This window comes from Panicum virgatum, chromosome 1K (assembly GCF_016808335.1).
Source record: "Panicum virgatum strain AP13 chromosome 1K, P.virgatum_v5, whole genome shotgun sequence".
In the NCBI taxonomy this organism is placed as follows: domain Eukaryota; kingdom Viridiplantae; phylum Streptophyta; class Magnoliopsida; order Poales; family Poaceae; genus Panicum; species Panicum virgatum.
The window spans coordinates 54,538,933-54,559,112 of record NC_053136.1 but is presented as its reverse complement, the minus strand read 5'-3'; the positions used below and the strand labels follow the sequence as shown (position 1 = coordinate 54,559,112).

At 46.4% G+C, this 20,180-nt stretch overlaps 2 protein-coding genes and 1 pseudogene across 3 annotated transcripts; 2 read left to right on the top strand and 1 right to left on the bottom strand.

The window, feature by feature from the left end:
* Nucleotides 1-2,171: 2,171 nt before the first annotated feature.
* On the top strand, nt 2,172-6,884 carry LOC120645025 (two-component response regulator ORR23-like). The gene is made up of 6 exons (XM_039921764.1): nt 2,172-3,108; nt 3,507-3,659; nt 3,852-4,262; nt 4,364-4,440; nt 5,217-6,401; nt 6,528-6,884. The coding sequence occupies exons 1-6, from the start codon at nt 2,970-2,972 to the stop codon at nt 6,594-6,596; spliced, it is 2,034 nt and encodes a 677-aa protein (XP_039777698.1). The 5' UTR covers nt 2,172-2,969; the 3' UTR covers nt 6,597-6,884.
* Nucleotides 6,885-6,982: 98 nt separating this feature from the next.
* Nucleotides 6,983-13,741, top strand: LOC120645031 (annotated as a pseudogene).
* Nucleotides 13,742-13,835: 94 nt separating this feature from the next.
* Nucleotides 13,836-15,973, bottom strand: LOC120645034. Of its 2 annotated transcripts, XM_039921794.1 has the most exons (3): nt 15,438-15,925; nt 14,430-14,512; nt 13,836-14,237 (listed from the first exon to the last, which is right to left on the bottom strand). In XM_039921794.1, exons 1-3 carry the CDS (start codon nt 15,472-15,474, stop codon nt 13,932-13,934), a joined length of 426 nt encoding a protein of 141 aa, XP_039777728.1. In that variant the 5' UTR covers nt 15,475-15,925; the 3' UTR covers nt 13,836-13,931. The 2 variants fall into 2 exon arrangements, with proteins under 2 accessions (XP_039777728.1, XP_039777721.1); XM_039921787.1 differs by having other exon boundaries at nt 14,430-15,973.
* Nucleotides 15,974-20,180: the final 4,207 nt, after the last annotated feature.

Here is a 20,180-nt window from a genome sequence, read left to right as displayed (position 1 = left end):
ATCGGCCGGCCACCACACCACCGCTAGCCACCGCCCCACCACTCCACCGGCCACCGCCTCCACCGCCGGCCACCGTCCCACCGCCGCATGGCGGTCCCCGCACCCTCAACACGCTCCCAGCCCAGCGCCATGGCTGCGTCCGGCTTGGCCCAGGGTGGCGGCGGCTTGGCGGTGCCCGGCGTGGCCGCGCCTGCCCCGGCCGAGGGCAGCGGCGGCCTGGCTGCGCCCGGCGTGGCCACGCCCAGCCAGCCCGAGGCCACCAGCGCCAGCCAGTCCGAGGGCGGCGTCACCGTGGCTGTTCCCTGCGGGGCCGTGCTGGCTGCGCCGACCGAGGGTAACTCCGGCGTGGCTGCGCCGGCCGTGGCCAAGGCCGCCGGCGTCTCGGAAGTGATATGTAGGAGTCCGCGCTCTGGAGGTATGGGTTGTACTCCAACTTTGATATCTGTAATATGTAGGTCGATCTCTTTTATCGCTTGAACTTTGATATGATTGTCTGTTGTTTAGACTAAATGTTAGCTGCTGAGGACGAGGCCGGTTGTTCCCGGCCGGCGAGCGCGATCTCCCTAGCGAGGTCGTTGCTGCCCACTCCTACTCATCCGGCAATACAGTGCAATATGGCTGTAGTTGATGTGCCAAGGTGATGCCTTTAATTGCTTTTATTATTGTTCATATTTAGTAGTCACAATTAGTTAATTTTTTTCTTTTAGGTTCGAACATGTGGAAAATATAGCAGGAATTGATTGGAATAGCTTACATATAGTGGAGACACATGATGACGAAGGTCGAATTGCACTTATAAGTGAAAATCGGATGTATGAACTTTTAGGCTTGAGAGAAGAGGAGCATACTAGTGTACCTGCAGAGGTTTTTGATAGCAGAATGGATGAACAGGGTGATTATGATGGTGCGGCCATTCCTACTAGTGATGATGTTCCAAGTGAGGTGGTGATTTCATATGATAAGAACAACCCACCAATGGATGTTGGTACAATCTACCCAACAATGGAGGACTTCAAGATGGTAGTGCGGCAATATGCCATCAATAACGAGTTTGATTTAGGTACAGAGAAATCAGATAAGAAGAGATATAGGTGTTTTTGCAAGTCATGTGATGACTGCCCTTGGAAAATAAATGGCACCAAACATAAAGAGCAAAGCACCGTAGAGGTGAATACGTTGAATTATTTTGATTAATTCTTCTTTTCTGAAAAATTAATATGGTGCTTATTATTTGTGTGCTTTTGCAGGTGAAAGTTTTGTTTGATCGCCATACATGTGTTTCTACCATGAGGGTCAAAACTAAAACTCCATCTCAGAAGTGGGTAGCTAGCAAGGCGGTGGATATTCTTAGAGATCATCCTAAAATTGGTGCCAAGGAATTGCAGGACAAGTTGCAGAGTGAACACCACATAGGCCAACTAGAGAAGAAATACTACGAGATAGTCCAGGAAGGATTACTAGAAGGTAAGGAATACTAATTACACATTTACCATATAATAAGTTAATTGCATAAATCTAAGTATGATGCCATATTTCTGTGCAGCAAACTTGCGTTCTTATTAGGAGAGGGCAACTCTTCAAAACTGGCCGCAACTAGTCCTGAGAGGATGCCTACTGCGGCTGCACAAAAAAGATGGCTCTAAAAAGGAGGCTTCGTGTTGGATGAACAATAGCCATCAGTTTTTGTGAGTGGTCAGGACAAGAAATGAATAAAACCTTTTTGTTTGGGTGATATTATTTTTGATATGATACAATTATTATTGCTAATTTCATGTATATATTATAATATGAAATTTAACACTCACTTCAAATTTTGATGGATGAAAATGTTGCCGATTACACATTTAAGGTTATCAGGTACTAGCAACATATTCTGAGTCGAGCTTGAGCTCCAGCACGACCTCAAGCTCAAGCGTAGCAACGAGCACCGGCCAGCAAGCCGCATATGAGACACCTATGACGATAGTGTAGCCACAATCGTACAGTGCTCAATGCTAGCGTATTAACGAAGTATCTATTCCTATATGCTGTAATTTTGTGTTGAATTTATCCTATACCATGTATGCTATTTGTAACATTTCATTACCTTCAATTTATACTTATTTAATTACATATTTATTATCTTTAATTTTTACTTATATTAGATTGTATAAATAGTAGGGCGCCATCGCGCGCCTGTTCTAGTATACTAGCCGGCAGGATGCTCGTGCTCCCCCTCAGACATTCCTCCCATCCCATCTTCTCCCTCCCCAACCACTGGAACCAAGTTCTTCATCTTCTCCCTCCTCTTCATCAACTAGCTCGCGGTGAGCAGTGGCGCCGGCCGGAAAGGAGCTTGTGTGGGTGAGCTTCCTTGTGCGTGAGAGAGAGAGAGAGAGAGAGAGAGAGGTGGCTTGGTTCTGCAACAGTCGCCATCTCTGCTTTCCCTGCTCGTCTCTTTTGGCCTCCATCCAGCCTCCTCCAACTCCCAATCCCCCTTTTGCTTTCCCACATCTTTGCTCCAATAATGATGGCCTGGTGGGTTTGGTCCTGAAGCTGCATCCACACTCTCTCCCTCGTCCAAATCCACCACCAGGCACCAGCTTGCTTTCCATCATGCGCTTTCCCCCCTTTCCTCTTTTCAGCTATAGTTGGGTAGTAGGTTGGTTCTGTTTGCCTTCCCCTCTTCTTTTCCTTGCTGGGGATTGGGAGGCCTTCAAGCCATCTCCTTCCCTGTCCACATCTCGCTCCTTGTAGTTGTAGGGTGGTGCTGGTTGCTGCTGGTGCTAGCCTCGTGCAATTGGCTCCCCGATTTCTTGATTGGACTAGTTGGTGCCAACGGCAACTTGTCTTGCTGGTCTTGCTTCTTGCTTCAGTTGGTGCTCTGACGGGAGCACGAACTGTAGCGTGTTCTTGCGCCGGGTTCCTGTGGCTTCTTGCTGTTAATTGGTTCCAGTTGGGGCGGCTCTTCCCCTTTTGGACTCTCTGCCATGAGGCCTGAGGAGAGGAATGGTGCGGTGAGGAGGGTGAGGGACCAGTTCCCGGTCGGCATGCGGGTCCTCGCCGTGGACGACGACCCGGTGTGTCTCAAGGTGCTTGAGACCCTCCTGCGGCGCTGTCAGTATCGTGGTAAGGATTTCTGCACCTCAGAGCTGTGATTGTGTTTTGCAGCTGCTCTATTTCTGGTTCGATGTTGTTGGATTTTTTTTATTTTCCCTTGAATTTTGCCGAATTGTCTGCACCCAGAACCGGAACAGACGCAATTAAAAAAAGATAAGAAATCTGTTGCTACTTTTGTTACAGGTAGATTAAATTTACTTATCATTAAGTTCTTCCTGTACCTACAGCTACAGAACTGTCTGCATCATTATGTTGCACTGAATTTATGGCCTCACTATCTCCCCTTAACTGAATGCAGCATTGCTTTGGACTCTAGTACAATTGATTGTTTAATCATGCAATATGTTCAAGATGCTTCTTGTTTTCACGGTTACTCACCTGTAAGGGGACCTGTTCTTTATTTGCAGTGACAACAACGAATCAGGCTGCCATCGCCCTGAGGATGCTAAGGGAAAATAGGGACTTGTTTGATCTAGTTATCAGTGATGTGCACATGCCAGATATGGACGGCTTTAAGCTTCTGGAGCTTGTGGGGCTTGAAATGGACCTCCCTGTCATAAGTAAGTCCAAAATGCTACTATTTATCTTACTGGTACTCGACTCCCACTTTTCTTGATAGTAATACGCATCCTTTAATTAATGATTTTTCTTTATATCTGAAAAGCATCGATGGCTTGATGCACATGGCAAACATTAAAATTATACTAGAGGAAGGCAAAAATTTGTATGCTAACACATTATTATCCATGCAGTGCTATCTGTGAATGGAGAGACAAAAACTGTAATGAAGGGGATAACTCATGGTGCCTGTGACTATCTCCTAAAACCTGTTCGGTTGGAAGAGCTTAGGAATATCTGGCAACATGTTGTTAGGAGGAAATTCAGTAACCGTGAGCGTGCTAATGTTGATGGCTATGAGGAGTGCAACAGGCCATCAAATGCAGATTTTGATAATGTGCACGGCCAAATTTGTGGGTCACCTGACCAAAGTGGAAGGCCCAGCAAGAAGAGGAAGGAATACCATAGTGAAGAGGAAGATGAAGGCGAGGAGAGTAATAGCCAAGACAACGATGATTCTTCAGGTCCAAAGAAGCCAAGGGTTGTTTGGTCAGTTGAACTACATCGAAAATTTGTTGCTGCTGTTAACCAGCTGGGAATTGACAGTAAGTACCACTGCCACCTGGCACCTGCTGTTCTTTTCTCAACTTTGCTGCTGTTAAGTTCTTTACCATGGTTCATTCTACAATCTTTTCTGTTGATGCAGAAGCTGTGCCTAAAAGGATTCTTGAGCTCATGAATGTTGAGAAACTCACGAGGGAAAATGTTGCAAGCCACCTACAGGCAAGGCATTTACCCACTTTGTTCAATTTAGCAAGTACTAGAATTACCGTGTTTAGTTATGTACTGTGGTTCATCAGTATGTGTAATAAGGAAGCACTCAATTTTTTTGTGTGTGTTCAGATGGCTTAAATTTTACTGTTTTCTGGCATTAGGCCCTAAAGGAGAAAATGGTGCGCAGTGGCGGAGCTACGCTTTGCCACCGGGGTCCACCGACCCCGACGAATTTTGAAAAATCAGTGGCAAATTACTATATCTAGTTGTTAATAGTTCATTATGACCCCATCCTTTTGTGCATAAGACCCCGGTGCTCCCGTGGTCTGGCTTCGCCCCAGCGAATGTCAAGGAGCTTTCAGATGAAGAACTGTTAATAAATTGTTTGCCCGGACATTATTATCTCGAAATAAAAAAAGGTCACTTTACCACAATAATCCAAGACATAGATGTTTTAGGCATATATGTTACAGTGGGAGTTCATGATAGCAAGTGAATATTTATTTTTCTCCTGATCAATCCGATAACTGCAGAAGAAAGGACACATTTTTTTGAGGGAAAAGAAAGGACACATATTTGTGTTCTGTAGCTGTATTTTTAGTTTATTGTATAACATTTTGATTTCAGACTATATCTTGCACGCATGCTGAGGACTCGGCAAACACATTTCTATGCAAAACTAGCCCTCTTATTACTGTGCATATCATATGCCAAAAGCTCAAAAGAAACTAAATGGCAGCTGTGCATATACACACGTCTAAACTGTTTGATTTTGTACCATCCAGAAGTACAGACTCTATCTCAAACGGCTAAGTGCTGTGGCATCACATCAAGCTAGCATTGTTGCTGCTTTGGGAGGCAGTGACCCCTTTATGCGCATGGGTGCATTTGAAGGGCTCCAGAGTTATCAAGGTTTTACCTCTTCAGCAGGTCTGTCATCTTTCAGTCCACAGGGGTTGTTAACTAGAAACAATCCAACATCATTCGGGATTCAAGGGATAGCTGCTTCCAGGCCAATTCAGATTGCAACTGTCAATTCCACAATAAGCCATTCCATTGGTGACGCAAACAAATATCAGCTTAGCTTACCAGGTACTAGTAACCGAACAGGAAATTTGTCACAAGGTTTGAAGGCAACTTCAGTTGGGCAGGTCCAGCTGCCACAAAAGTGGATACAAGAAGAAACCCATGACTTCTCTACTGTCATTTCTGGGAATGGCCTGGTTAATGGTGTGCCTGGCACACTCCGAAGTGTCGCAGACAGTCCTTCGCTGCAGCAAGACCTTGTTGAACACAGACAGGCCAAAATAGCTATGCAGCCATCTTCATCTGCAAATTCAGAACACCTTGAAGGCACCACTGGAGTTTCTTTCAGTCTGATGGATTCTCATATATCCCAACAGAGTGATCTTCTGTTGTCTGCGTTTTCTGCCAGTGCAGTGCCTATGAATGGCTCATTCAGTGGTACTGATGTTGCCAAGTTGGGTGGTACATCCTCGGGAAGCACAAATATTTGCCCGTCCCATGACCTGAGAGTAGCAAGAGACAACGATGTGGGAGATAGCTCATTTGGTAGTGTGATACTTTTGCCTCCAGACACTGCACAAAACCAAAAATACTTGAATTTTGATGGTGGAAGCAGTGTGAGACACAACATGGATGGAGGGAGCACAGACAGTCTATTGGATGCAAAACTTGCATGGAGTTCATTGCCAACCACTCAACCACCAAGTACTATTGGAAGTCATCATCCCTTGAGCCAAAGACTGAATAATGGTAGCCTTGGTGTCAAGATGATTGAGCAGACAAGAGCTTCAATAGCTGCTCCACAAACAAAGGTTGACATGTTTATTTCAGGAGATATACTGACACCAAAGAACGCATCGGATTTAAGCTTTCCTAGGCTTAACAGTGAGCTTAGTTCAAGCAGCTGCAGCTTCGACGGCCTTCTCAATTCCATAATCAAAATGGTAAGGATTTTTTTTTTGTTATGCTTCTGATTATTTGGTCTAGCATTCGTCTTCTGAGTTCTGACAAAAGAACGACAAAACTTTTCAGACATTTCATCTCTAACAGCAGTCTTTATCCCCGTGCAGGAGAAGGATGATGCTTCCTTCAGCGATGATCTGGGATGCGACTTCTACTCCCTGGGTGCCTGCATATGAAAGCCACCGCCACATTCCTGCATCTGTGTACATCTCTCATTGTATGCTGTGTAGCTAGCGTTAATCTTGGGTGAACTGTGGCGGTACGCCCGTTTGGCTATTTGTTATGTTCACTGTGCAGCGGTCACAGTAACTGATAACTACTAGGTTTGTATGTAATGTAGCAGTAGGATATCTGGAAGATAATATCGTTGCTAAATCGAGCTAAGAGACACTGATGGCTTTGTAAGTTGCAACCTGGAGCGCTTCGTCCTCACCAGTGGATAATTTCTGGGCTTTGATTTGAAATTTTTCTTGAGCTTCCTGGCCTGATCCATCCATCGCGCCTGGAGCCCTGGACCCGTCCTCATGATTCCTAGCATTCGAATATAATTCAGTTTGCAACGAGAGTGAACCGGGCCCATGGGCTATGGCCGCTGCTGCCGCGGGCCGCTCGCGGCGCCTCACCGGCTTCCTCCTCCTCGCCTGCCGCACACCGAACCCTAAACCCCTCTCCTCCTCGTCCAGCACCGCCCCTCCCACGACCGCCCGGGTCCGCGAGGACAACGACCTCACGCGGCGCCTCCTCCGGCTCCGCTTCCGTCCGCCGAGCGGGGCCGCCGCGGCCGCCGTCGAGAGATGGGCCCGGGAGCGCGGCCACGTCTCGCAGCCGGAGCTCCGTCGCGCAATCGTGCAGCTCCGGGGCACACGCCGCTACGAGCACGCCCTCGAGGTGAGCAGTCCTCCTCTAGTAGGTTGGGTGCTCCAGGCTCTGGTTTTAGTTTAGGCGCCAACTGTGAACTGTTGCTGTATCGTTCTAGCTGTGGAACTAATAACACTGGGAATGAGAGCTCAATGGCACTATTACTGTTCCGTGCACTACTGCTACAATACAACTGTAATCGCTACCTTCGTAATGAAAGATCACACATTTGGTTTGATTATTTTTGTTGCAGATTATGGCACGATACAACTATACAATTTTTTTAGGGCAAATCACGAGAGTTTCTATTGATTTGTAGAGTCATTACAATCTCTGCCAGCAATCTCCACAAGCCAGTTTGGGAGAATGCCGGACCAAGAGAGAAGAGGAGTGGCCTTCGAAGGCATACTCGCACATCTATGAGCAGCTGCGTTGCCCTCCCTATGAATAAAAGAAACACCGAAAGCAGTAAACAAATTACTAAGCTCTCTGATTTCGTGCCAAATTCTGGAGATAGCACTGCGAAGCAATTGATCGATTCGAGCTGTCCCCAATGCTTAATTGCAAAGAATGTTGTATTGATTAACTTGCACTCGATAAGGGTTTGATTGCAACGGGACAAATATTTGTAATGTTTGATCTTTATTTATTATCAAGACTCTGAAGTTAGGGATACAAGGTTTTTTTTTGCTGCTTGGCTGTTCTGTTCATGATATCTTCTGAATTATATGCCATAGCATATTAAGGACTACAACTCCGCCTATGCTGACTGGAAGACTCTCTCTCCTGAGTCGTCTCAACATAGCCGGTCCCAAGCCCGGGTAAAGGAGGAGGGTTGCGTTAGGTTTTGGCAAACCAGCATAAAAAATGCCACTCAAATGGATATGAAACCTACAAGAAACTCGTTGGGGCGTAACCCTCTTAGCGACGCGCTACATCGGAACCCGGGTGTGGTGATAAATGGGCAAGGGCCGGGTCGCCATCCCCCCAAGGGCGCGTCGTATCATGACCTGGGTACAATGATAAGTGAGCAAGGGTCGGGTCGTCACCTGAATGGCGCGCTACATCTACGCCCGGGTGTAGTGAAAAATGAGCAAGGGTCTTCGCACTTCCCTCGACGGGTGCGAAGGGTAAGGAAGCTAGCCGAGCCAACTAGGTTTCGTATAGGTAGCTGGAACGTAGGGTCCCTAACAGGTAAGTTGCGAGAGCTAGTTGATGTAGCAATTAGGAGGCGTGTAAATATTCTATGCGTTCAAGAGACTAAATGGAAGGGCCAGAAGGCGAAGGAGGTTGAGGATACTGGCTTCAAGCTTTGGTACACGGGAGCAACTCCGGGTAGGAATGGTGTAGGCATCTTGATTGATAGGAGCCTTAAGGATGGAGTCGTAGAGGTTAGAAGGCAAGGCGACCGGATTATCCTAATCCGGTTGGTAGTTGGAGATTCGGTTTTGAATGTGATCAGTGCATATGCCCCTCAGGTAGGCCTTAGTGAGAGCACCAAGATGCAGTTCTGGGAAGATCTAGATAGCATGGTTAGTACCGTGCATACCAGCGAGAAACTCTTCATAGGAGGAGATCTCAACGGTCATGTGGGTGCGACTAATGTAGGGTTCGAGCGAGTGCACGGGGGTTTTGGGTATGGTAGCAGGAGTCAAGAGGGGGAGGATGTGTTGAACTTCGCGTTAGCCTACGACTTGTTGATAGCGAATACCGTGTTTAAGAAGAGGGAATCCCATCTTGTGACGTTTCGTAGTGGACAACACTCGAACCAGATCGACTTTATCCTTACTAGGAGGGAGGATAGACGTGATTGCTTAGATTGTAAGGTGATACCTGGGGAGTGTGTGGTCCCTCAACACAAGCTTGTGGTGGCGGACTTTCGTCTTCGGGTACGTGTCCACCGGGACAAATGTACCAAGATTGCGAAAACAAAGTGGTGGAAGCTTTGAGGGGAAGCGGCACAAGCGTTTAAGGAAAGGATGCTAGGTGAGGGGCCTTGGGAAGAAGGAGAAGACGCAGATGACATGTGGCTAAAGATGGCAACATGTGTTCGGAAAGTGGCCTCAGAGGTGTTTGGCGTGAGTAAGGGAGGCAAACAGGAGGGGAAAGACACCTGGTGGTGGAACGACGAGGTGCAAAGGGCTATTAAGGAGAAGAAGGAGTGTTTCAAGCGTCTCCATCTTGACAAGAGTGCAGCCAACATCGAGGGCTATAAATTAGCGAAGAGGGTTGCAAAGCGAGCTGTGAGTGTAGCAAAAGGTAAAGCGTATGATGACCTGTATCAGCGGCTAGGCACGAAAGAAGGGGAAAAGGACATTTATAGGATGGCTAGGATCCGCGAGCGGAAGACAAGGGACATCAACCAAATCAAATGCATTAAGGATGGGACAGATCGACTGCTAGTGAAGGATGATGAGATCATGGATAGATGGAGAGAGTACTTCGACAAGTTGTTTAATGGGGAGAGTGAGAGCCCTACCCTTGAGTTAGATGACTCTTTTGACGATACCAACAGACGTTTTGTGAGGAGAATTCAGGAGGTAGAGATCGGGGAGGCTTTGAAGAGGATGAAGAGAGGTAAAGCGTTGGGTCCTGATGGTATTCCCATTGAGGTGTGGAGATGCCTAAGGGATAGAGCAATAGTTTGGTTAACTAAGCTTTTTAATCTCATTTTTCGGTCAAACAAGATGCCGGAAGAATGGAGGAGAAGTATATTAGTACCTATCTTCAAAAACAAGGGCGATGTTCAAAGTTGTACTAACTACCGTGGGATTAAGCTGATGAGCCATACGATGAAGCTTTGGGAGAGGGTCATCGAGCATCGCCTAAGAAGAGGGACAAGTGTGACCCAAAACCAATTTGGTTTCATGCCTGGAAGGTCAACCATGGAGGCGATTTTCTTAATACGACAATTGATGGAGAGATATAGGGAGCAGAAGAAGGACTTGCACATGGTCTTCATTGACCTTGAGAAGGCATATGACAAAGTACCGAGAAATGTCATGTGGTGGGCTTTGGAGAAGCACAAAGTCCCAACCAAGTACATTACCCTCATTAAGGATATGTACAAAGATGCGACGACGTTTGTCCGGACATGTGATGGCAACACCACTGACTTTCCTATTAACATAGGCCTACACCAGGGGTCAGCATTGAGCCCTTATTTATTTGCTTTAGTGATGGATGAGATCACAAGGGATATACAAGGTGAGATCCCTTGGTGTATGCTCTTTGCTGATGATGTGGTGCTAGTTGACGAGAGTAGGACAGGGGTTAATAGGAAGTTAGAGCTGTGGAGACGCACGTTAGAGTCGAAAGGGTTCAGACTTAGTAGGACCAAGACCGAGTACATGATGTGCGATTTCAGCGCGACTAGGCATGAGGGGGGAGACGTTAGTCTAGATGGGCAAGTGGTGGTCCAGAAGGATACGTTTCGTTATTTAGGATCGGTGTTACAAAAGGATGGCGACATTGATGAAGATGTTAGGCATAGAATTTCAGCTGGCTGGTTGAAATGGCGGCAAGCTTCTGGCATCCTTTGTGACAAGAGGGTGCCACAAAAGCTAAAAGGCAAATTCTATAGGACAACAATTCGTCCGGCGATATTATACGGTGCTGAATGTTGGCCTACAAAAAGACGACATGTGCAGCAACTGAGTGTAGCAGAGATGCGGATGTTGCGGTGGTTTTGCGGGCACACACGGAGGGATAGAGTCCGGAACGAAATTATTCGGGATAGGGTCGGGGTGGCACCAATTGAGGAGAAACTTACTCAGCATCGGCTGAGATGGTTTGGACATGTCCAACGAAGGCCTCCTGAGGCGCCGGTGCGTAATGGGATCCTTGAGCTAGTCGATAATGTAAAGAGGGGTAGAGGTAGACCTAAACTGACGTGGGATGAGTCGGTTAAGAGAGACCTTAAGGATTAGAACATCTCTAAAGTGATAGCTTTGGATAGGAGCGCTTGGAGACTAGCTATCAATGTGCCTGAACCTTGAACTTATTTCTTTCGGGTTTCATCTCTAGCCTACCTCAACTTGCTTGGGAAAAAAGGCTATGTTGTTGTTGTTGTTGTTGTTGTAGCATATTAAGGACTACACTGGCTAAAGAATGTTACATTGCGCTGCAGGTTTTCTCTTGGATGGACTCCTGCAACTCTCTCGAATTGTCATCATGGGATCATGCAGCTAGACTGGGCTTGATTGCTAAAGCTCATGGCGCTTCTCAAGCTGAGGAATATTACAAGAAACTAAAGAGCGCTGCTGCCAAAAGAGCTGCATCATTCCCTCTACTCCACTGCTATGTTACAGAAAGAAATGTACAGAAGGCTGAAACCTTTATGGCTGATTTGCAGAGTTGTGGGCTGCCTGTTGATCCTCACACATTCAATGAAATGATGAAGCTCTATGTTGCAACCTGTCAGTATGAAAAAGTCCTTAGTGTGATTGACCTCATGAAACGCAATAATGTTCCCAGAAATGTTCTCTCCTACAACCTTTGGATGAATGCATGTGCTCAAGTCTCTGGTGTTGCCTCAGTACAATCAGTGTTCAAGGAGATGGTGAATGATGATATGGTGGAGATTGGTTGGAGCACATACTGCACATTAGCCAACATCTTCAGGATGCATGGACTGACTACTAAAGCGCAAGCTTGCCTTAGAAAAGCAGAAACAAAACTGTCGCCAACAGGGCGCTTAGGATACTCTTTCCTAATGACATGTTATGCGGCTCTAAATGACAGTGATGGAGTTTTGAGACTGTGGGAGGCTAGTAAAAGTGTCCCAGGTAGAATCCCCAATGCAAACTACATGACTGCACTGCTATGTTCAATAAAAGTTGGTGACATCAGCCGGGCTGAGTGGATCTTTGGAAGCTGGGAAGCAGAGTGCAGGAAGCATGATGTGCGGGTTTCAAATGTTCTTCTTGGTGCTTATGTGAGGAATGGGTGGATTGAAAAGGCTGAGAGGCTCCACCTCCACATGCTAGAGAAAGGAGCATGTCCAAATTACAAGACATGGGAGATACTGCTGGAGGGATATGTTCAGAGTAGGCAGATGGACAAAGCTGTGGATGCCATGAAGAAAGGTTTGTCTTTGTTGAAGAGCTGCCATTGGAGACCTCCACTTGAACTGGTGGAGGCCATTGCAAAACATTTCGAGGAGCAAGGCAGTGCTGATGATGCATATAGATACGCTAAGGTTCTCCAAAGGTTTAACTTAACAAGCTTGCCCCTATACAAGTCATTGCTTCGAGCGTATCAATGCTGACATTGTGCCGCCGAATATCCTTGAGATGATAACAAAAGATCAGATTATTATGGATGAAGAAATGGACCGATTGATCATACTTGCTGGTAAGATAGATATCACATGCAATGGATTGACCTTTACCAGAACAGGCAATCATCAGTCAAATGATAAATAACATTTAATCGACTTGTCAACTAGAGCTGCAAAGTCCAGAACAGAACCTGCAAATAAGATTCCAAAAAAGGTGAGCTCCTGGAGTCCCTGCCCAGTGTTTAACCTGAGTAACTCCATCTCCTTGGGAACCCTCAGATTGTATTTGGAGAACATGGAGCATGAAGTGATCACCTGAACCAACACAGAAAAATACTTACAACTTCTCAAGGATCACCTGAACCTTTGGACTACCAGAGCTTCTTCAAGCTGGGCTTGCTAACTTGTTTCTTACCGTTGGATCATTCCCCAGTCACTTATTTAGTCGTGCAACGCCTAAGGTTGTTAGCCCGAGTGGTGCGAAGCAACCAGCGGCACTCCACAGGTGGGGGATTCGAACCCCCACCGGGGCGAATTTCCCCGCCTGTGGGGGAAAAAACCCCCTCGCTGTGCTCCTGATAGCTTGGGCTGTCGGCCTGGCCCGGCCTGGCATCACGGTTTCCCGGCCCAGTGGGTAACGGTCCCGGCCCGGGTAATGGTTCCAGGAAATGGCACCAGACCCAAGGTCAGAAAGAGCCGGGGTTCGGGGGGGTTCTCGGCCTGCGTTAGAAGGCCTCCTTCTTATAAGAATGCTCGGGGGGGCAGCTAGCCCCTCGCAGGTCGAGTTTTTTTTATTTAGTTGTGCAACCAGTTCTGTGATGCAAGAACACGGCTTGCTAACTTGTTTCTTACCCCCTCTATCCGCAAAAAGCTGGGCAGCTGCATTGCATGTAACATCTGCCGATAAAATGTTTGAGCTGTTCTGGTTCTGTTAGAATTTTCCACAGATCAGGCCCCAGAATCTTGCTCTCACTTTCAGGATGGCTTTGAGCAAAGTGAATAAGCAGATTTGTTGTTCCTTCTCAGAAGTACCTTACAAGTTTGTAGAGTTACAGGGAAAATAGATGAGGCAGAAAAGTATAAACGTTTTTTTATGTAGCATTTGTTTCATTTTTCAATGATGTATTTGGAAATCAACTTTGATACATAATTTTGCATGGATTTTATTTATCTGTTCTTTCATGCCTTAGTTTGGAGGATCGAAATTTAGCACTCCATGCCTTTAGTGATGCATCCAGGTAATTACATATATACAGGTGAGATTGCGCCAACTGAATTTTGCAAAGCCTGGGGAACAATCAAAGTTCCTGATAACCTGGTGTGAAGTACATAGGTTTTATGAATCTGGCGTTAATACCAATTTCATATTACATTAATTCAGGGACCACACGGTGCCCTGTACAAGCTGATCGATTGCCAAAGAGTGAGCATGAGAATCATGAGTTGTGCGCCGAGCGAATCCATGCTTTGATGAGGTGTGCTGGTGAAGAGTCTCTGCCGAACGATGGATGTGAGAATGCGGACAGTTTTGAGCTGATCGCAGGAGACTAGCACATTGAAGTTTAGCTGCCTTCCCAGTGAACTCTTTGCATAACTTGTCTTGACAGGCATAATAGTATGAACACCCAGAATGCATCCTCAAGAAAAATACATAAGACAGGTACACCGCCAGGCATACCTGCAAAACATGGAAGATCACACGATCCAAATATATGTTAGGTAAACTTCTAAGGTTTGAATAATTTACTTTGTAAGCTCTCTCGATAAGCTGGCAAAAGGCAGTGGCTAAGGGGAACAATATTAGCCACATCAGAATATATGGTGATCAACATAACAAGCTGAGGCTAAGCAAAAACTAAAATAATCTAACCTTTAAAGCCCACCAACTCCAGCCTGGATGCAAGCTAGTTTTAAGCTGAACCTGTTGTCTCCCAGAAAACGATGTACTGGAATCTGCAACATTTTAGGAACATGAAGAATATTTTCTCCACATGATAAAGATCCTCTATTGGACAATAACTATTTCAATGAGTAAAAGTAATAAACATGCTAAAGAACCAGGTGAAATCAGAGGGTATGAGGATCAATCTCAACAATCAATCCACAAGAGGGGCCTGTAAAAACCAAAGCAATTGACAGTCTAATATGAAACGAAAAAAGAAACAAAGTAGCAGGAATGCATCCAACAATGAAATTATCCTTAAGGTGATCTAATTATTCAGCCATTACCATTAGTAAAAAAATGAATCAAATGCAATACACATATCTACTGTCCCAATCGAAGTGAGTTTCTTTTTTTTTTTTTGCGATAAGGGAAACATCTCATTGAAAGGAACAAATCCCAGTACAAGTGCATCCCTTTTGCAGAAAGACCCCTACAGAATATAAAATTAGAACAAAGCCCTTCTTCTTCCTCAAATGAGGCAGCCTGTTCATCTCGTCGAGCTCCATCCCTGGGCTCCAGAGCTCACCACCACCATCGTCACCACAAATCCCGACGAAGAAGCTGACACCAACGGCCTTCAAGCTTCCCAATATCACCCCTTCTCTCCACTTCCTGTGAGGACCAGAACCCAGATCCAGCGCACGGAAGGAGATGAACAGCAGCTTGGGCACCTCCAGCAGACCCCACGGCCAGCCGAAGATGAAGCTGGCGCTCGCTCCACGGAGGAGCAGAAGCCCAGCAAGAAATCCGCCGCCGGCCCCGAAGACGCCGACCCGGAATAAAGAGCCCACGAGGGAGCACAGGAGATCGTTCCCCATCGCACAGAGGAAGACCACAAATCCGCCGCCAGTGACGAACGCACCGACGCGGAAGAAGAAGCCCCAAGGGGAGCACAAAAGTCCCTTCCCCATCGCACAGAGGAAGAACACTAACCTTCCCCTCCGCCCGTCGACGCCGTCGCCGTCGCCATCAACGGGGAAAGGAGGGAACAAAAGCCTCACCACATCGATGGTGGGGAACCTTATTCGCCGGCGAGCCGACGCCGTCGTCGACTCCGGCAACCCTAGCTCCGCCATCAAAAGACGGCGAGCACAACCTAGGCGTAGATACAAAGAAGCTACCCTATACACGTCCGGCGCCGATTCCGCGGCCTCCTCCCTCTCCGGCGCCTTCCGGGCCGCCGGAGACGAAGCAGGCCGGCGGAATCGCGCCAGAAGAGCTGCTCCGCCTCTCTGTCGCCGTTTCCCCTCACACTCGCCTTTTCCCCTCACACTTTACTGTAGACGGATAGGATAAGGCCGAGAGGAAGCAATTAGCTCGTTTCGCTGGGATGATGAGTTGGGGGAGGACGCCGAGTCGACGACAAAGGAGACGGACCGCAATCGAAGTGAGTTTCTGAAGAGCAAGTGAACATGCATCAGCATCTATAGCTCAGGACATTTTTATCATGATCCAGAGTATCATGGAGAAACGTGGCCAAGAAGAATATAAACTGCTGATACTTATGTTCTGCACATAGTTTCTTTTTTTCCCTTTCTTTTCTTTTCTTTTTATTTTATCGTTTCAATAAGGGCTTCTGCATATAGTTTGAAAGAATAGCTCCAAGAAATATGTACACTCAAACATTTGAAAAGTTCCCATAGTACTCATGGAAGGATACATTTACAGAGACAGAAAGTCCAACAGTCAATTGGCGGCACTAGGCACTAGCGTCAGATTTTACAAACAGATTCTACAAGGCCTCAGCAAACAATGGGACAAAATGATGTGTACAAGTGTGAGTTTTCAAGGCTGCTATTGGAATACCAAATTATGTTAGCTTCATCTGATGTGAAAACAGCGTTTGAAAGTAAGAAGGCGATTTTTGCTGTTTTGACCGCGAAACCGTTGGGCTTCTCTAAAATGATCACGATACGTTGGGCTTCTCTAAAATGACCACGAATCCATTGCCCCATACGCTAGAATGACCAAATTTAAGTTTTTCATTTTTTTAATGTTTTGTTAATTTTTCTCCACATGAACTGACCAAACTACCCTCCACTCAAATAAACGTTATCTCTCTGCTGCGAGACTCCTCTGCTGCCGACAAAAAAAAAACTCCTGCACCCCCGACGCCGCCGCCTTCCTCCGGATGGCGGCGTCTCCGGCGCCGGCGCCGCCAGGTCCCACGACGGCCGCCGCCCCTCCCGCAACGACAAGCGCCGCCGCCCCTCCCGCAACGACCGATTCCGCCGCCCCGCTCGCGACTACGGGCGCCGCCGCCCCGCTCGCCGCGACGGCCGGCGCTCCCGCGATGGCCGGAACCGGGCGGCGCGAGGAGGCCGCCGTGGAGGAGGAGCGGGAGCGGTGGGATCCGGCCTGCGATGGAGCGGAGGCCGATCCGGGCGCAGCTCCCGGCCCGCCCCCTGCTGCTTGGGGTACCGCCGCCCCCCTGCTGCTTGGGCAAGCACCGCCCCCCTGCTGCTTGGGCTGCTGCCGCCCCTCCTGGTTGGGCCGACGCCGCCCCTCCTGCTCGAGCAGCCCCTCCCGGCAGCAGGCGCTCCTGCTTCCGAGCAGCCTCCCATCTGTGAAAGGTAAAATTCTAGTATTGTTGTGTTTGGGCAGAGGAAGGGATCAGATGTCGAACCAATTACCTTATGCGACCATTATATTATTGTGCAGGCTTGCATTGTCAAGTGGATCAGATGTCGAACCAATTATTGAGAATGCCTTTGAGGTAATTGATTGGGATGCTTTAGAAATTATCGAATCCCTTGATGTGGAAGGGAGGTTGCAAGTTGCTAGTGATGAGCAATTGTACAATGCTTTGGGTTTCGAAGCTCAGGATGAAATGACAGGGAGGGGTAGGATGGCTGCGCCTACAATTCCACATATAGATATTGATGATGGTGCAGCCATTCCTGTGGATGATAACATACCAGATGACAGGGTGATTAACTATGACTCAGATAATCCTGAGTTCAAACTAGGTGCATTGTTTCCCTCAATGGAAAAGTTTAGGCTTGCAGTAAGGCAATATGCCATGAATCAGGAATTTGAGTTGCATGTAGCAAAAACCACTCCCGTCAGATATGATGGATACTGTATGGGCTCCGATGATTGTACTTGGCATGTGCATGGACGACCTGAAACAAAGGGTGGACAAACTATCATTGTAATGTTTTTTTCTTTAGCTTCTCCTTTGTTATATTACTTTGTCAAATATGATGGTCCTTTGTTATATTACTTTGTCAAATATGATGGTCCTTTGTTATATTACTTTGTCAAATATGATGGTCCTTGTAGTTACTGATGGTGATTGTTTTAATGTAGGTGGCGGGATGGCATGAGGGTCATAGTTGTACATCTAGCATGAGGAGGAAGACAACTACTCCTAGTGCGAAGTGGGTTGCTTCAAAGGCAATTATTATCCTTAAGCAAACTCCTGATATGGGACCACGGGACATGCAAATCAAGCTGCAGGACGATCATAACTGTGTCATTGGATATGACACAGTTTGGCGTGGTTTGCAAAAGGCTTTTAAGGACTTATATGGCAGCTGGGAAGAGAGTTTTGGGCTACTCTATAATTGGAAAGCTGAGGTAATGAAAAGGATGCCAGGCAGTGTCATTGAAGTTGATGTGGAGGTAAAAGATGGTCTACCTTACTTTCGTAGATTCTTTTGTGCACTTGCTCCTTGCATTGAGGGTTTCCTGGAAGGATGTAGGCCTTATCTTGCCATAGACTCTACTGCCCTATCAGGGAGATGGAGTGGACACTTAGCTTCAGCCTGTAGTGTGGATGGCCATAATTGGATGTATCCTGTTGCATATGGGTTCATTGATTCTGAAAATGAAGATAATTGGACGTGGTTCATGATACATTTGCACAAGGCTATAGGAGATCTTCCACTACTTGCTATCGCTAGTGATGCTTGCAAAAGTTTAGCAAATGCTATCAAGTATGTTTTCCCAATGGCTGAACATAGAGAGTGCTTCAAACATCTTATGGACAATTACAAGAAAAGGCCTTTTCCAAACAAAGAACATATGTATCCGGCCGCCCGGTCATATAGGAAAGAAGTGCATGACCATCACATTTCTATAGTGAAAGCTCATGCTGATGCAAAGGTCTTTCTGGAGACATATCACACCCTCAAATGGATGAGAAGTGCATTCAATCCGGCCATCAAGTGTGATTATGTCACCAGCAACATAGCTGAGGTTTTTAACAAGTGGATTAAAGGTATCAAAGATTTGCCACATGAGCTTGCTGACCAGTTGAGGGAGATGATAATGGTCCTATGGCATAAGAGGAGAAAGATTGCACAAAGGATACAAGGTAAGATACTACCAGCTGTCCTACATATCTTGAGGGCACAAACTAGGGGTCTTGCTCACTTGAATGTTGTACAAGGTGATCATTATGCTGCACAAGTAGTTGACATGACAAGTACTAATGTGAGACATGTTGTGAAAGCTTACTTACATGAGTGTTCATGTGAGGAATGGCAACACACTGGTAAACCATGTCAACATGCTTTAGCTCTTATAACACAACAACCCACTAGAGATGTGCAGATGGAGAACTTTGTGAATGAATACTACTCAGTGGAAAGGTTCAAGAATGCATACAAGAGATTAATAGAACCACTTCCTGACAGATCACAATGGGTGAAAGTTGACCTAGAACTTGAAATTGGTGCACCACTTGGTAGAAGAAGTGTTGGCCGGCAGAGGAAGAATAGAATCAAAGGTGCTCTTGAAGGTGGTAGTGGTGGTAAGAAGAAGACCGAGAAATTGGTATGTAATTATGAAGGAATGAAGACCGAGAAAGAAAAGAAACGGATTAAAGGCCCCACAACTTGCAGAAATTGTGGCCTGTTGGGACATAGAGCTAGTAGCTACAAATGTGAGCTAAATGGAACCAAGAAAAGGCAAGTGATTTTTATTTTGTATATTGGACCTAATAATTATTTACTTGGAGCTAAAACTTGTTGACTTGATGGCTGCAGGAAGAGACAACCGAGGAAGAACACTACTAAAAATTGGTTCCCTCCTCAACCTTCATCAACTAGGTAACAACCTAACATTGTTTTCTTCAAAAAAATGTTGTCATAAAAAATTGTTGTAACCGTATCATGTATATGTAGTACACTTGGTGTGGAGATGGGAGAAGGAAGTTCATCTCAGCTCCCAAACAGGAGGCCTGCTCGAAAATTGGCTCCAAAGAAGAACAAAAATGCATCAGTTCCATCAAGTGTTGAGTGTTGAATGTTAAATGTTGTTTGAAATGTTTTATGTTGAACCAAATGTTGGATGTTGAATGTATGAACTTGCTGTTGAATGTTGAACTACTTGTTGAATGTTGAATATGAGAATTGTTGTTTCAATATGAGAATTAACTGTTCAAATGAATCTACTTGTTGTTGAGTGTTTTTTTTTCTTTTTTCCTTGCTGCAACTCCCTGCTGAATTTTTTCGGGTGATTTTTTTCCGGTCCCAGGAGCGCCGGATAGGTTCCTGGCATTTTTTGCCGGTCGTGGGAGCCTACCAGAGCGCCGCGGCATTTTCCCCCGGTCCCTGGCGCGTACCAGGAGCGCCGGTCTGTTCCTGGGCTGCTCCTGGGCGCCTGGAGGTATAACAGGGATAGTTTGGTCTTTTCTCGTGGCTAAATACTTCCAAAAAACAGTAAATA

Excerpts from the sequence above, each read along its gene's own strand:
- LOC120645034 (XM_039921787.1), bottom strand. The coding sequence starts at position 15,580 with ATGGCGGAGCTAGGGTTGCCGGAGTCGACGACGGCGTCGGCTCGCCGG.
- LOC120645025 (XM_039921764.1), top strand. The coding sequence starts at position 2,970 with ATGAGGCCTGAGGAGAGGAATGGTGCGGTGAGGAGGGTGAGGGACCAG. Across the intron at positions 4,441-5,216 it reads ATGTTGCAAGCCACCTACAG|AAGTACAGACTCTATCTCAA; the intron begins GCAAGGCATTTA and ends TGTACCATCCAG. Across the intron at positions 6,402-6,527 it reads TCAATTCCATAATCAAAATG|GAGAAGGATGATGCTTCCTT; the intron begins GTAAGGATTTTT and ends ATCCCCGTGCAG.